Genomic DNA, 17,210 nt, shown 5'->3' with positions numbered 1-17,210 from the left:
GTGTGAGTGGGAGGTGCAACTTGTTTTGTGTTTTTTGAAAGTATGGTCTATATGAGACTGTGAATGGTCCAGCCAACATGGAAACCGTTGGATGACGAATGTTACATAACTGTGAACATATGGAAGTATGAAGCAGCTCTTAGGTAAGGAATTTAGGTAAGAACTTATTGAGGAATCACAGCTTTGCGCCTCCAATGTTTGTGTGCGTGGTGCAGGCACAATGAAGCTTAGAGGAGAGAGAAAGAAAAAAAAACCCCTCAGCAAGACAATGCTGAAATGTCTTTGGTCCAAGTCACTGTCCTTGTCCTTGAGTTATTCATCCAAATCAGACAAACTTACACAGACAAACATCCCAAAGAACATCTGTGGAGAGAACTGAAAATGAGTTTGTCGTCATGTCTAGGCTCTATTAAAAAGAACGGGACAAATGCCCAAACACAGACGTTCAATGCTTCTACACAATCACCCAAGAAGATCTATTTTTGGTTCAGTTACTTCCAAAGTCCTGAGTTCAGGGTCTAAATATTATGTCAATTACAGATTTTGGTTTTGTATGTTTCACTTGTCATAATGGAATACTCTTCTGCCTCTACAGTTTCACAGGCACTCTTTATCGACTGACATTAGACTGAAAGTCCTCAAATATCTGAATCCCTCAAATATAATCTATACAAAATGAATATAGTATAAAATGTATTATTAATTAGCTGATTGGAAATAATTCATAGTTTAATTTAAACTATATTGTTGTATTTTTTCGAGTTCAACATCAGAACTTGAACATTTGTTCAATTAAATGTTTGTTTTTAAAACTTGCGGCCCCAATCTAACTCCATATATTTATGCTACATAAAACCCACCATTTCCTGCTCAAAGGTTTCACATGAAAAATATTGTAGTGGCTCGCTGGACTCCCCCCATTATTTCCTCCACTTTTTAAATGTGAAACCTCTGCAGGAGGCTTCGAGTTTTAGCGACAACACATTTAGCAAAGCTTGAGAATTAGCAGAGTTGAAGAAACCAAAATTAATGAGCTTCATTTCCATCTCTCTTCCCTAGTGGTTTTTCTCTGCCACTTCATCATCCGCACTCTGTTCTCTGTTCTCTGCCTATTTTTTGTTCTCTCTGTCCCTCTCTACTTTGTGATACAACTGTGGTTGCATCTGTCTCATTGTGTAAAAACAGGTGATATGATATCACACCCGATGATTTATTTACGCTCATTATTTATTCATACTTGCCTCTCATTTTTTTTCTAATTTTCTTTTTTCCATTTTCTCAGTACAGAGTGTTAGAATTAACAAAGGATCAAACGAGCACATGCCCACATGCATGAATGCACCGAGTCTTTTGAATTATCCCAGTAAAAAAAGACATTGGTTCTGGATCATCTTTCGACTGCATTTGAAGTCTCATGCTGCCATCGCTTCCCCTGCTGTAATGAGGAGGAGGGGGTGTAACTCTCAGGGCATCATCAGACACTCAGAGACTTTATTGTACCTTGCTGTCATTACGTTAACCACAGCTCTCCATCTATGCGTGGAGATCGCTCTGCTTTCCACACTCATGCTATAAACCCCTAATGCTCTCTTTCCTAATCTTCAGTTTTCACGATTGTTTTCACGGCCTGTTCAAAGCGAATGAGGTGACATTGGGGGGGATTTTCTACCATTTTCTGGGTTGCCGTGGTAGCCAGGCTCAGGTGGTGCTTGAGTAAATTGAAACAGCATGAGGGATATGCTGGAGATTGTGTGTGTGTGTGTGTGTGTGTGTGTGTGTGTGTATGTATGTGTGTGTGAGCGAGAGCGAGAGCGAGGGAGAAGCAAGAGAAAAAGAGGGAGACAAAGGCTGCTTGAGGATTTGCTGAATCCGCGCTGCAGCTGAGATAAGAGAGCGTAGCCCCACTCACGGTAGGTTACTGCGGTCTACCAGCTAATATACTGCAGGACAGTGTGTGTGTGTGTGTGTGTGTGTGTGTGTGTGTGTGTGTGTGTGTGTGTGTGTGTGTTTGCATTTGTGTACTTCTGAGTGTGTGGGTGTAATCTTTGTTTGTCCTGTTGCAGACTCGTGCCCCGTGTTGTGCAGTGGCAACGGCATTTATGAAAAAGGAAGGTGTGTGTGCCTGACGGGGTGGAAGGGGGCAGAGTGTGATGTGGAGGAAGGTCAGTGTATCGACCCCACCTGCTCCAACCACGGCACCTGCATCCAGGGAATATGCATATGCAGTCCTGCCTACAAAGGGGTGAACTGTGAACAAGGTAAGATGTAACACAGCAGAGACACACACACACACCTCTGAGAGTCACACATTAATGATATAATAAAATGATATTATATTGACATGAGATCCATCCATCCATTTTCTACCGCTTTATCCTCCATATGAGGGTCACAGTGGCAGATCAATCTAGGCAGATCACCAGTCCACACCAGTCCCACATAGAGACAAACAACCATCCACTCTCACACACATACAGATAATCAATTTAGTGTCCAATTAATCTAATCCCTGTATTGCATGTTTTTGGACTGTGGGAGGAAACCAGAGAACCCGGAAAAAACCCACATACACACACACGGGGAGAACATGCAAACTCCATACTTGCTACAACCAATTGAAGAAGATCCCATGTATTTTTTATATAAAATGTAACATTTTACTTCAGCAAGTGCTGGCAAAGTTCCAGTTCAGACTGTAGTTCCTGAATTAACACCAGTTAAGCAGAACAAAGGTTCCACAGCCCTACATTATCAGTGGCGGGTGAAACGTTGAGCTTCTTCAAGTTTTCCTTCTGTTAATTCCGAAAATTAAACCCCCTAATCACCGCTAACATTTTGGGCCAATTCCAATTTCTATCTTAACCTTCAATCTTAACCCTAAAGCTCAACCCTTAATCTTAACTGGCCCTCAAAACCAAGTGTTAAGGGTTATTTTGTCACTTAGAAATGGGACACCCCTTAAATGCAGATACGTCTTCAGACTGTGGGGGGCAGAATAACGCGAAACCTGCGTCCAGTCTGGACGCAACACCAAAAAAGAAGAAGAAGAACACATTTACGTCACGATTATTTATTACGATCCGTTTGTCAGTCAAGTTATTAGGTTGTCAGTTAGTTAGAAGATGATACTCATACAAATACCACAGCCACGGACATATTCATCTGACAGTTACCACACACCACGGCTTATTGAAAAGTAAACGATCGCTTGTCCGCACTGGACAATGACGTAAGTAATCCATAATATGGGCCTAAACTAAGATAATACAATGGTTTTCATAATTTTTATTACTCTATTAACAAAGAAAATACATAATTTGTAGCGTACTCTTTTCACTGCTTTCGGTGCCATCTTTGTTATGGCAAAACACCCAATCCATTCTGGGTAGCCCTTGCTCCCAAGGGTGGTCTCGGAAAATCTCAATATTGAGGGCGATGCAGCCCTTAAACTTTTTCTGATAATCGGGACAGCTCTTGGACTAGCTGGAGCGTGCATTTTTGAGATTGAGGGTTAAGAAAGGAATTGGAATTTACCCTTAGTCTCTTCTGGCTTTCATGCTTGTGTATGAGCGATAACAGAGAGATTCATCTTCAAGCTATTCTGCGTACACCGGTGTCTGTTCAGTTTTATAAAACATTTGAAACAAAATGAAAAAGCATTCAAGTCTATCAGTCAACTCAGTCTTAGTCAATCAACAATAAATGCAGCATTTGCATCAAATGTTTTCAAATAATTGCACCGTGTATAAACCCTGCTCACTGCTGGTACTGACTTGCATCACAGCTAATCTGATCATAAATGGAGGGGTTTAAGTACTTAGGTTCACACCTGGCATTAGAATGCATCCCCACGCGTGTCTCCAGTGACTTCTTGTGATCAGATCTCATTTACTTCGCTCTCTATGTAAATAAACAGATACATCACGGCTCTTTGCAAAGACCAAAAGTGTTTTTGTTCTTAGCCATGATGCATAGATAGACACGGCTGTGAGTCAGTCAGTCAGTCAGTGAAAATTATATTTCACCGTCTACTGTTGCTTTTCAAAAGCAAACAAAATCTGTAAAACCCTGCAGTATTTCCACAGCAGACGCTCCCTGTGTCCATGTGAACAACAGAAAAGCAGAAGCAAAAGACTTCACCTACTGTTACAGACAGGCACCGCTCACAGCCACAGCCACATTTACCAAAACAATCCATTAAAAACATCAGAGCTCTTAGACAGCTAGCGTACAGCTAATCTGGTACCTCCAAGGCCAAATTATATTTTTCTGTTAATATCACCAAGAGGCTTGGTTTTAAAAGGTTTTAAATTTAACTCGATAATTTAACTAGAAATAACAAAAGAGTGACAACATTTATGGTAATTTATCAAAATCATGTTGGTGATGGTTTTAATCTAAGTCTAACGCAGTGATTTCTGGTGATTTGTATGTACCTTTTGTATGTTATTACATTTGTACATGTATCAGTATAGTGAGTAGAAACTAAGCCAAACATTTTAAATCGCCTGCTTGTAGGAGTCCACTGTAACAACCACCTAATAAATTAGTAAAAACAAACAAAGCCACGATGCTTAAAACACTCATGATGTTACACTTGAACACAACTTGATGACACAGCTGTCCTTTAGTCCGCCCTGCTGTTGTCCCCACTATCTGGGCCTACAGAGAATATATCGGGTGTTTGACCTTGAGCGGCAGGGTGGAGCGGAGCTAAACTGAGCCGAGCTGAGCCGAGCTATGCTGAGCTTTGGCTCAGTGCTCAGAGCTGTAATTACACTCACTAACGTGGTGTAGTGCAGACCACTATTAGACACACACACACACACACACACACACACACACACACACACACACACACACACACACACAATCAAGCCATTTCACCCCTTATCAAAGCCTCAGTTCTAAGTGTCCTATGAAGTGTAATGTTGTGGAACAGAAACAGGGATTGTAGCTGGGGTGGTTAACTCCTGGATGGGATGCAAAGAACACTGCTTTCATACTCGGTGAACTGATGATTATAATGAGACAGCCCCCTCCTCAACCCCCACAACTCCACCTCGCAGCCCCCCCACCCTTCCACTTCCTCCCATGCCACCCTTTTACTCCCTCCCCTCACCTCTGACTCATTCTTTCGTCTCTGTTTGTGTGTCCCCCCCGCCCCCCTTTCTCTCTGTAGTGGACTGTATAGACCCTCAGTGTGGCGGGCACGGCGTGTGTGTTCGCGGCGAGTGTGTGTGCTCAGCAGGCTGGGCAGGAGTGAGCTGTGACGAACAGCTGCCAGCCTGTCAAGAACAATGTTCAGGACATGGCACCTATCTCCCCGAGTCAGACACCTGCGCCTGCCAGCCCAACTGGACGGGACCAGACTGCTACACTGGTACGACCTGAGGATTACTATTCATGCTCACGGAAAAAAAGAAAGAATTACAACTGCACATTACTCCTAGCTCGCATGGTCTTGCCAGATACTAGTTCCTGGGGATTTGATTGGCATGAGGCTGAAATATTCCATTCTCTTCACGCTGTAAATGAGATTTCCCTTTATGACACACAACCACTCGGTTTACTGTGCATTTATTCTATGGCACACTTGTACAGACACTTTTTGCTAAGTAAGGAAAAAAACATTTTTCATTTTACTGTGATGCTTATTTCTATTTACCTGTATGGTAATTCTAAAACCGTACTTATAGCTAACAACTAATTAGTTTGCCCCCTAGTCCTGTTTAAAAGACAGCAATTCTTCACTGATTTAAAAGAAAAGTCGATGTAGTGTCAGCCCTAAATTATAAAGTGCAGAATTGTGTGGTGCACAGTAAGAAAAGTGTCCTTGTCCTTGCAGTGTAAGCTGTCAGAGAAGAAAATAGCCACCGCAAGACTGACTTTCCTCTGTCCCCTCCACTCTTACTCAGTGCTGGTTTGGGGAAGTACGATATACCATGCGCCCCAATGATTTAAAGGCATTTGGCATGAGCTCCCACTCTCAGGTGCATGCATGCCATATTACAGTGATATATCCAATGATAATGATAGACCGTGGCTGAATCTCTGAGATATGTTGGTCTCTATCTACCTGCTGGGCTTTTACAAAAAGGACCAAGGAATTCTACATCCTGGTCTTGTTGAAGCATGGCTAAGCTAATGTAATTCTAATAGAGAGCTGAAAACCCTAACTTTAATCCACTTTTTCCTCCTTCTCCATGCTATGTATATTTAAATTGAAATAACTTTTTTACAGCAGCTGGATAAGTAGTCTTTGTGTGCCTCGAGCACTTTGCTCTCTTTACTGATGGATGAGGCTTTGCCTCTGCACAAAAAACGAGTGTGTGTTAGATGGTGAACGGTGCACAGAAATGGAAAAAGACAGGGATAAAAAGGAGCAAAGACTTTTAAAGGGATGTTGCAAGAGAGATGGAGGGAAAAGAGTAACCTGACAGAGACACTGATGGAGAGATGAAGGAAAAAGAAAGGGTATTAACATGCTCACCAAATCTGATCAAAATATCAGTCGACTAATAGAGCTGAATTGCAGTCCCTGTAGTTTGAATATGCAGTGCAAATACTAATCATTTGTCTGTTATTATGAGTCCATTCACTCTTCTTTTCCTACAGGGAGCTCAGCCATTAGAGGTGGGAAAATTGTGTATTGTGAGAAAATACACAGTTTTAGTTTTTGAGGTTATCACTTCTATTGCTTCTCTTTTTCTCACACAAATCCAATGGCTCACTCCCAATTCAGAATTTAAAAAACTTTTTTTTCCTTCTCTCAGTCTCCCCTGTGGCTCCTTTTTTTTTACCTTTTCTTTTCTTCTCCTTCAAAGCTCAATGCCTCCATCTGTTCCCCTCTCTCTCTCTCGTTCTCTCTTCCTCTCACACATCCTCGCTTTTTTTCTCACGTATGTCCCCGCCCACTTGTTTGGCAGAATTGTGCCCAGTGCCATGTGGCAGCCACGGTGTTTGCTCAGAGGGCCAGTGCCAGTGCGAGGAGGGCTGGATTGGCGCTGCATGTGACCAGCGAGCGTGCCATCCTCGCTGCGAAGAGCACGGCCAATGCCATGACGGGACCTGCATCTGCCAGCCCGGTTGGGAGGGAGAGCACTGTAACATTGGTGAGCTGTGTGTGTGCGAGTTTTTCATTTGTCCTTGTGATATTTTGATATATGATTACATGGGTAATTAAAGATTTTTCTCTTGTTGGAATAATTTCCATTTACACCCAACTCTCATATATTTATCCACAGTGACTCATGACTTGGACGTAGTAGTGAAAGGTAATTTATCTTAATTCAGGATATAAAATTCACATTTCTGTAGTATGTGTAGAAATACCAACATGTCCTACTCTCTCTCTCTCTTTCTCTCTGTGTGTGTGCATGTGACACACCCATCAGATGGCTGTCCAGGGTTATGCAGTGGGCATGGACGCTGTACCCTGGAGCAGAGCGGTTGGCGTTGCGTCTGCCAGGCCGGATGGAGTGGGCCTGGATGCAGCGTTGTCATGGAAACTGACTGCAGTGATGGAACAGACAATGACGGAGGTGACACTCCAACATCATCTATCATTTTCTATCTCTTTTTTCTCTTTCTTACCTCTGTCACTTATGTCTTTCTGGCAGATTGTCCATTCCATTCTATTACTTCTCCTGTTTGTCCTGCCAAAAACATCTGCCTTGCTGTTCCTCCCCCTTCTCTCCCCTCTGTTGTCCCAGTCCTGCTGGTGTCTCCTGGTGGATATTATTTTATGGAATATGTATTAGATTGTGTTAGTGTGAGCACATGCATATTGTATGTGCAAGTGTTTTTGTCGGATGTTCCTCTTGTCACAGTAAAATGTCTAATATGCATATCACCTGCTGGGATAAAAGGCTCTCAGAGAAAATGTTCAAAAGTTTAAACACAGCAAACCCTACTGAACAGATTTCTGCTTTATTAGGTCTGAGGTGTGCGGTGACAGATGAGAGCTACAGTATGTGTCACTCTGCCTCAGAGCTGTTTTCTCTGCTCAGGTGTAGAGAGGAACATCTTTGCAGTAGCAGAGGCACTGCTCATTACAACCATTTCCTTTCACTTTCAGTTTCATCTCCAGCTATCTGCACCGCATAACAGGTTTTAAAATATTGTGCAATATTGCAGTGCTTTCAACTGTCCCCATTTGCACTGAAACGCCATCAAATAGCCATTATGGGCATGTCTGTTAAACTAGTGCAGTAATTCATCATTCACTGGAGGCAAGGTAGTATCATATTTGTTTGGAGGAAAAGCCTCTTTTTGTATATTTTGTCTGTGCAGTGTTTCGCTTGGATGCTTCTGCATAAATGTTAAAGGGGCCAATGCTCAAATTTCACATTGTGCATTAATATTCACAACGAAACATAACCACTTCAATTTGCACTTTCTACACTGCGCACAATTGACTAGGCTTAGTACGAAATGAACCTCCCACACCTGAACAAATACATCTACACATTAGCGCTTCACAATAATAGAAAATCATGGCACATGAAATGATGTTGTGAATATTGTGATGACAATATAATCAAATACAAATAAATCTGATATTTGTACTGATGTACAGTGAACAATGAGAGAACATTAAAGGCAACAATGTCTCTCCCACAGAGATCAAGAGTCTGATTTTCACGACGTATAGACAAGAAAACACAATTCATTCAAGTTGCAGTGTAAATTAAAAGCTGATAAACATAGTTAAAACAGGAACAGTCTTTCTCTAATGCTCTTAAAATAAGTTTCAATCCCCTAGTGGGATCATGCTGGATAGCTTTGATGCTGCTGTAACTTACTGCAGGTTGAAGGAGCAAAGTAGGAGAAAATTTTTTTTTTTGCACAGCTCAGTATGTACAGAGGGAACACTAAATAAAGGCCTGGGAGGTGCAGGCTCTGATTTAACTATTTGTGTGACATGAAGGAGGATAAACAGTTTGGTATCAAACTAAGAAAGGCTTTTTAAATAAAGCTATAATAGTGCAGTGGTCTAATTAGGTGAAGTTGCCTGTTGCAGTTGAATTATCATTCACCTCATATTTCCCTTCCAAATGTGTTGGAGAACCTATGTAGGCTTCACTTAGTGTTAAAACGCAATCATGGAGCTTCAATTTTACACACTGGACCTTTAAGTGTGTGTGGGTGTGTGTGTGTGTGTGTGTGTAGAACACTTTTACCATCACATTCATTGCATTTCTGATTTTTTTTTTATATATATAAATATTATGAAAGGAACATAACTGCTATCAAAGAACCATTGTTGTTTACCTTTGATGAGGTGTGTAGTCTTTTAAAAAAACCAGTTCATAAATACATGAAATTAATGTCAGCAACAATGTTTTTTAATGAAAGCAATCTGTCACAGATTAAGGGATAAACATATCAATACTACTCCGGAGTCTTGTTATCATTGTTACATTGAAATCACGGCACCACTTGAAGGCACAATCCAACAAACACAGTCTCATACGTGAGGTGTAGAGTGGAGGTTGGTTTTTCCACATTTGGACAGAACCAGGCTGGGCTGTTTCTCTATGCTAAGCTAAGTGGCTACTGGCTCCAGTCCTACATTGAATGGACTTACAGTACATTTAATGGACAGATATTGGAGAGATATACGAGCACCTCTTGTTTTTTCTCTCAGTCGCTTTGTATTAATAGGCCGAGGTAGTTGAACACAGTGGCAAGTGGTGAGTGGGTGTGTGAAGGAATATATACGTGTATATATATATACACACACATATATATTATATGTGTGTGTATATATATACACAATATAATTGGAAAAATAAAAATGAGGTAAATGAGAATGAATATTGATGAACTTCCTCAAGTGTTTATAATGGTTCAGTCTAAGTGTGATTATGCTTCGGAACAACTCACCAACAAAGGCCCACAGAGACGTTTACACTTCTCTCATCTTTCTTTTCTTCCGCCTCTGTGTGCAGATTTTCAAATACCATCATTTCCTACCACATAATTCAGCCATCCTCCTTCATTTGCAGACACATATTGTGTGCTCTCATATAGTCTTCTCTCAGAGCAATCTGTCTCTCTCTGAAGATAGACGGAGATGGAAAAATGCTATCACAAATAATCAGAGAATGAAGAGGAACTTTGAAGATAGTTTCAATTATTCTGCCTGAATAGGAGGGAGCCTTACGTGTATTGTTCTTCCCCTTGGACAAAACAACATTCATTCCACTGACTAGGCAGCAAAATCCGTGGCACACACACATATTAACATTCATGACATGGTCCAAATCTCCATTTTTGCCATGTTTCTTGCTGTGTGATCTTTAACAGCAATGGCTGCCTAATAAGCTACAAACCTGTTGTTTTTAATAACAATATTAGAAATTCACGTGCTTTCAAGGTGAAGTCTGCAATCTTATGGAAATCAACCATTGTACTACTCTGCCCTTGTAGGTGGAGGTTACAATAGAATTCTGTTGGCCTTTCATTCTCCCCTCTGTGGTCAGATGAATTTAAATGTCAGCAGTGTTTCCTGCCTTTTCAGAAACAGGCTTGAAATGGGAAACACAAATGCCAGTCTGCCTCCTATTACCTGCCGCCTTGGCTCGCATCCACGACTTACTGTTTGCATTGGACTTTTATGGATCACATTCAAATAACGCCGGTGATTCTGCTCTGATTTATAGCAATAGATGCTGTAATTGTACACTGATGGCTCCTAATGAATCGTATTTGATTGATACTCATGGTAATCATGATACATATGCGGTTTATTGTCGTAGATTAGATCAGTTTCTCACCTGCCAGTAGTGTGGTTGATGTTAATATATTTACATTATTAAGTATGTAAATTCAACTTCCCTAATAATAAATCATTATGTCTAAATTTACAGTGCTGTGCGACAGTCGTAGGACACCACCAGCTTTGCTGTTTGTATGACTGTCAAATTCAAAATGCTGTCAAATGATATGACTGAGCGTTGGTCTTATATTCATATACTCATGTAACATCTTTATGTTAGTGCTCAAGCATGTCTTGAATAAGGGTGAATTCCAATTCCTTGCTTAACCCTCAATCTTAACCCTCAATCTCAAAAATGCGCGCTCCCGTTAGTGCAAGTGCTGTCCCGATTATCAGAAAAATTAAGTTGATTTTACGATCTTTTGACAATAGCCGGCCGGTGCGTACACGCGATCATTTGTCATCGTTTACCCTTCAATAAGCCGTGGTGTGTGGTAACTGTCAGCTGAATATGTACGTGGTTGTGGTATTTGTACGAGTATCATCTTATAACTAACTGACAACCTAATAACTTGACTGAAATAAAATAATAAATAAATAATTGTGACTTAAATGTGTTCTTCTTCTTCTTTTTTTGGAGTTGACAGACTGGACGCAGCTTTCGCGTTATTCTGCCCCCCACAGTCTGAAGACGTATATGCATTTAAGGGGTGTCCCATTTCTAAGTGACAAAATAACCCTCAACACTTGGTTTTGAGGGCCAGTTAAGATAAGGGTTGAGCTTGAGGGTTAAGATAGGAATTGGAATTGGCTCTAAGTCTAGGGTAGTAGGCCTTTTTTTTTTGGCATGAAAAAGTAGGACAGGTAACATTAATTAGGGTTCCACTCCAGGTTTAAGAGAGCCAAGGTCATACTATTGTTCCAGAGGAAGGGTCGGACAAACCTAATACTCAACACTTTAACCTTTAGCCGGTGATTATAGCATTGCTGAAACAACACATCTGATGGTGTTTGCACAGTACTGTATATTTTATTTTGTTTTAACTTTTGTGTAACTTCCTCTCCATTTCAGACGGCCTGATGGACTGTGTTGACCCCGACTGCTGCGAGCAGCTGAGCTGTGGCTCTGACCCCCTGTGTCACGGCTCTGCCGACCCACTGGCACTGTTGCAGCAGAGCCCTCTGACCCCCACAACACCCCCCATGCCCACCAGCACACACACACACAGCTTTTACCGGCGCATACACTTCCTTCTTGGCAAGGCAGCTACACACACACTCCCTGGAGATGTGCCCTTTGATACCAGGTATGTGCTTATTTACTCTTTGTGTGTCTCAGTCTGAATGCCTTTATGTATTTGCTTTGTGTGTCTGTGCCCTTGACATATCCAACTGTGCTGTATGTTCAAAGATATAATGATGCCAATAATGAAGTAAATGCATTTGCATTAATGCATGCACTATTTGTTGCACTTTTTTTTTTTTTGCTCAAAGATGTCGTGTGAATGGGGCTTCTTGTGTTCACATGCCTTTGCACACATTTTAGCAATCTGTTTCCCTGGAGATAAGCAGTCACGCGGCATTGCATTGTCATCCACTATCAGTGTCACAAATGTAGAGTATTTGTTTGTTGGATATTAATGCTTAATGTGTCATTGAGTTATACCAGCCGTAAAAGGTGTCGCCATAAATTTTTCAGTGCCCTCTCACTGCCATCGAACAGCAAAAATGCAACTTGCCAGCAGGATGTTGACCTAGAAAGCTCCGTTAGAAAAAACAAGAACTGAGGCCTCTGTGAGAATATGACAAAGTGCATTTTTTTTCCCACGGGTTAATTTGTGGAATAAACAAATACATTAATTATCTGGACACTTTAGAGGAGAAATCAGTGACAGCTTTCAGAGCGGGAGTAACAGGCTGAATGTAGCCTCCTAAAGTGATTCCAGTGTCCTTTATTCCTCCTCTGTTATAACAGATCGGCTCCATCAATGAATCTTTGTACTTCTGTGTGTGCAACACAGCTGTCTGTCAAAGTCTGCCTTTATTTGCCCAGCTCAGCCATTATTACAGGGCTTTGCAGTGTATTTGACACCACACCAGCAAAAGTGAGATAAATATTTCAAAATAGCAGAGTTGTGAGTGATAGTTTAAGGGCTATGTAGAAAACAGCACAGCCCTTTTGCTGCAGGTGCCACTGTCACTGTAATATAAACATGATGGTGAAGTTTTGTTTCTAATATGACAGGCTGTTGAAAGGTTTTACTGTGGGTAAAGCTATATTTATGGCCCTTGTATCCTGGCAATCTGTGGCAGATTTCCCTGTGCTAAAGCAGGGGATTGTACTGAGCAGAATAAACGCAGTTGGTTTTTCAGCATGTACAAGGTTGTTTGGCTCCTGCGTTGCAATATGCATTTAGTCTTCAAAGTAGGATTATGTTCTCCATCACTGTTAACTTGTCATTTCTCCCCTCTCTTTGTCCATCTCTTTTGCTCATGCTCTGTGTTTTGGCAGCCGGGTATCAGTAATCAGAGGTAGCATTGCTTTGCAAGACGGCTCTCCTCTGGTTGGAGTCAACATCACCTTCCCACAGCATCCAGAGTATGGATACACTATTAGTAGGCAGGATGGAAGGTACAGACACCAACACAAAAATACAAATTCTGTCTGTTTTTCTTGTCTTTTTCCAGTCTTATTAACTCTTCTTTTACTCTAGCTTCGACTTGGTGACCTTGGGTGCAATGTCTTTGACATTGATGTTCCAGCGGCCGCCCTTCCTGCCACAAACACGCACCATTTGGACACCGTACAACAACTTCCTTGTTCTGGATCAGGTGACCCTGTCCAGGGAGGAAGCTCAAGCTCCTAAGTGTGACGTCAGGAGTGTTTTGAGTCCCTACCCACTCGTCCTGCCCTACCCTCTTCCCAGATACATGGGTGCATGTGCTGAAAAGGGACCAGCTGTACCTGAGCTACAGGTACAGTCATCTTTGCTTTGGAATGAGTGTGTGATGCCAATGTGCTGAGCATATAACTTTAGTTAGCGTTCCTGTTTCACAGTGTTTACCTTATTAATTCCATTAGTTCTACAGAAGTGCTAAATATAATGTACACATAATGTACATATGCAGGCACTTCAGGACTGTAAATAACATGGACTTAGTCTTGTTGGTTGGATGGTTGCATACACACTCCCACTGTGAATCCTCGAGAGTCACATTTGACTGGTGTCAGGACAGTTTTTATAACCAGAAAATTCACAGATACGACACTAGCTGTCAATCGCTTGGTGTCCACTCGTATGTTCCGTGCTTTATCATCCATTTCCCTCTCAATGGGAACAAAATAACACAATTGACATAATTTGCTATTGAAGACAACATGAAACTAGCACCTGAGCTCATTAACTCCTCAGGAAAACATTTGCAGGCGTTCCTTTTGCAACCATTCCGGTCACCCCCTGGTGGCTACTTCCATCCTACTTCATGTGTTTCTCTTTTTTGAACAAGAACACTACGTCCATTTTTATATACTGTTTATAACTGCAACAAAATGGGAAGTCATACATTAAATCTATAGGGACAATTGCACACGGAAAATGACCCTCAGTTATGTTTGTATCTTGTAGCAAATGCAATAAATGACACCCATTGCTCTGCTCCAATCATCTGTCTTGCTGCTCCTCACAGCTCTTTCATACGCCCCGAACGTGTTTGCTGTCTCAGCTAATGCAGGAATCACAAGCCTGTTAGCTGCGAGTCTGCCATTGCATTGGCTTTCCAGCAGCAGCTAATCCCGGCCTCACAGTAGACTCAGAAATGCGCTCACCTATGCATTGACACCAGTGAGCTCCCACTCCTGCTTTTAGCCTTCTCTCATTGGCTAGAAAAGGCGAGGCTCGCTCAACAGCTTTAGAGGGGAATATTGCTGCACTGCTGCCAGGCTGTTAAATGAGTCTGGGGCACAGAAGCTTTTGATAGCACCTCCCCATATTAAGATATGTCTTGGGACAGTGCAGGAAAATTAGATTTATGATGTCACAAATCAAGATGCTGTTAAGAGAAGGTTAAACACTTGATTTAATGCCTACTATAATGTCATTATGAAACTAACTGTTTTACAGAATTCATAAAAACACCATATCTTTGAGGTCTGGTGTGTTCAGCTTTGCTGTTTGCTGTGTGTTCACTGCGCATGTGCAGTAACACTGACGTGTGCTCCGTCCAAACAGAGAGCAAAAGCTTTTTCTTGTATGTTCTTGTATTCAGGATTATTGCTGTAATTTAGTTTACTGACATGTTAGATTAGTTCATTTGTATTGTTGCTTCACAACAAAGAAGGTCACTGATTCAAATCCAGGTGAGACCACACAGGCTTCCTATCACAGTCCAAAAAAAGAAAATGAAAAACATGGTCACTAGGTCTACGTCTCACATGCAATAGAGATTCTAATCTCAATGTAACTTCCTGGAAAAATAAAATTTAAATAACAACATTTGTATTTTAATTTTACCCGAGAGAAAATACTTAGTTATTAGATAAAATATGAGGTAAACTAATGTAACATCCTTCAATCACACACTCACGTACTATGATCAATGTGTTTCTCCACATCATACTAACAGTTTTTTCCTGTTATTTTGGAGAGCATGCTGACCAAATCAAAGCATCATTCATTATTGTGTGATGTTTTTCTTAATTTAATCAGGAAGCCCCTTTAGATAGAAAAAAACCTTGGACACCTCGGACACAGTTTGTCAGTTAAAAAAAATTCACTATTACAAAATAAAATACACAATGATTCAGATAAGAATAGAAAATAGATGGCATTCAAATATACCAGAGGTTAAAATTGGACTTTTATGCCCCCCTTTGACCAGGTGCTACAACCATAGTCTAATTTAAATCTGTGGGAAACACTGTGTACACAAGAGAACGATACTCAGACTTCATTTGTAACAGCTCAGCAACAAACCAGCCCGACCTTGCAGGATTTTGCAAATGTGGCCCAGTTCATATTTACATGATGCAAATATGAACCCAGCTAAATAAAATGAGCAAAAGGCAAATGTGGGCTCCATCCATATACTTCCTCCAAACAAATTCAAATTAGGTGTCTGAAAGTCAGGTGTTGAGGTTAGACTTTGAGATTATATATGTAGTTTCTACCCTCTATATGCCTCTATATATTTGTCACAGTGACAATTTTGATGTTATTTTCAGATCCAACTTAAATTCTCGGTGCACAGAAAGTTGTTTTCTTGTTGCCTGGACACATGATAGACTGCAGGAAATGTCATTTCCAATATGTGCTGTGGTCACACTAACCTTTGCTGGTGGAGGAAAGGGGCAGGTTTATTACTATCAATATTATTATTATTACTATGAATTTCCGCAAAAAACATCATATTTACTTTAAGCTTCAGCCTCATTTTACAAAGTCATGGTTGGAATGAACTTATTTGTAAAATGATGGAACACTTTATTCTCTCTAAAAAAAAATAACACATAAAGACGCAGCAAGCAAATAAATGGAAAGAACAGAACTCAGTGTTCACACTGAGCTTAGCAATAACCTCAGTGTTCACCTGTGTTAATAAATGAAACTTGGCTGAAAGTCTTATCAAAAGTTTTCTAGTTTGTATTAATTTAGAAGTGAGCTAACAAAAGTCATCAGTGTGACAATCCTTTATTATAGTCAATTATAGGATTATAGTCAAGTGTATGATTAACCAATTCTACCAAACATCAAATAATATGTAATTTGAAACACAATAATTAACTGAAATAGAAGCAGCTGTGGAGGAGGGTTACATACCTATGTTCTGAAATCCTTATACGAAAGCCTTATGTTCCAATGTAAAATGTTCCGACACACAAGTGTTCAATTTATTGCAAATACATGCCTGAAGGCTAATTCCAAGTACATGCAACATGGATATAATGGTGATATAATGGAGCTTCAGGTTGTGAGGAGGGAGGTGGTGGTAGTTGTGACCACTCTGGGGCTCAAGGGCGGCGGGTAGGTGGTGGTCAGTGTCCCCCGCTGTGGAGCTCCAGAGGGGCAAGGAGTTTTGTGAAAATGAAGAAAATAGAATAATGAAAATAATGTAAAACAGTTCATATTAATGCCAATAGTGTGAAAAATGTGTAAAAAGGTGAACAAAGTATAAAAGTGGTGCTCAGTGTCCCCGCTGTGGAGCTCCAGGGCTTTTAGAACATAGGGATTTCGGAACATAGGGCTGTCCCCTAGGACAGTGTTTCCCAACCCTGGTCCTCAGGGAAAACTGTCCTGCATGTTTTAGATGTTGCCCTGCTCCAACACATCTGATTCAGATGAACAGCTCTTTATCAGGCGTCTGCAGAGCTTGATGAGGAGCTGACATGCAGGACAGTATTCCCTGAGGACCAGGGTTGGGAAACACTTGCCCTAGGAAGAGGTTTAAAACTGGGTGAGGAACAGCCAGACCCTGAGTCTGGCTGTTC

At 41.1% G+C, this 17,210-nt stretch overlaps 1 protein-coding gene across 1 annotated transcript in view; it reads left to right on the top strand.

The window, feature by feature from the left end:
- Window positions 1–17,210, top strand: part of tenm1 (teneurin transmembrane protein 1) — a gene marked incomplete at both ends in the record, with an annotated part of 169,477 nt that overhangs the window by 88,829 nt on the left and 63,438 nt on the right. Inside the window, 8 exons of the mRNA XM_083891824.1 lie at window positions 2,064–2,258; window positions 5,183–5,383; window positions 6,930–7,115; window positions 7,248–7,277; window positions 7,398–7,544; window positions 11,799–12,033; window positions 13,239–13,358; window positions 13,441–13,702. Of these exons, the coding sequence (XP_083747950.1) occupies window positions 2,064–2,258; window positions 5,183–5,383; window positions 6,930–7,115; window positions 7,248–7,277; window positions 7,398–7,544; window positions 11,799–12,033; window positions 13,239–13,358; window positions 13,441–13,702 (1,376 nt within the window). The remainder of the gene's footprint in view (window positions 1–2,063; window positions 2,259–5,182; window positions 5,384–6,929; window positions 7,116–7,247; window positions 7,278–7,397; window positions 7,545–11,798; window positions 12,034–13,238; window positions 13,359–13,440; window positions 13,703–17,210) is intronic.

This window comes from Microchirus variegatus (assembly GCF_963457635.1).
Source record: "Microchirus variegatus genome assembly, chromosome: 6".
In the NCBI taxonomy this organism is placed as follows: Eukaryota; Metazoa; Chordata; class Actinopteri; order Pleuronectiformes; family Soleidae; genus Microchirus; species Microchirus variegatus.
The sequence above is the reverse complement of the archived record's forward strand: the minus strand, read 5'-3'. Positions and strand labels throughout refer to the sequence as shown.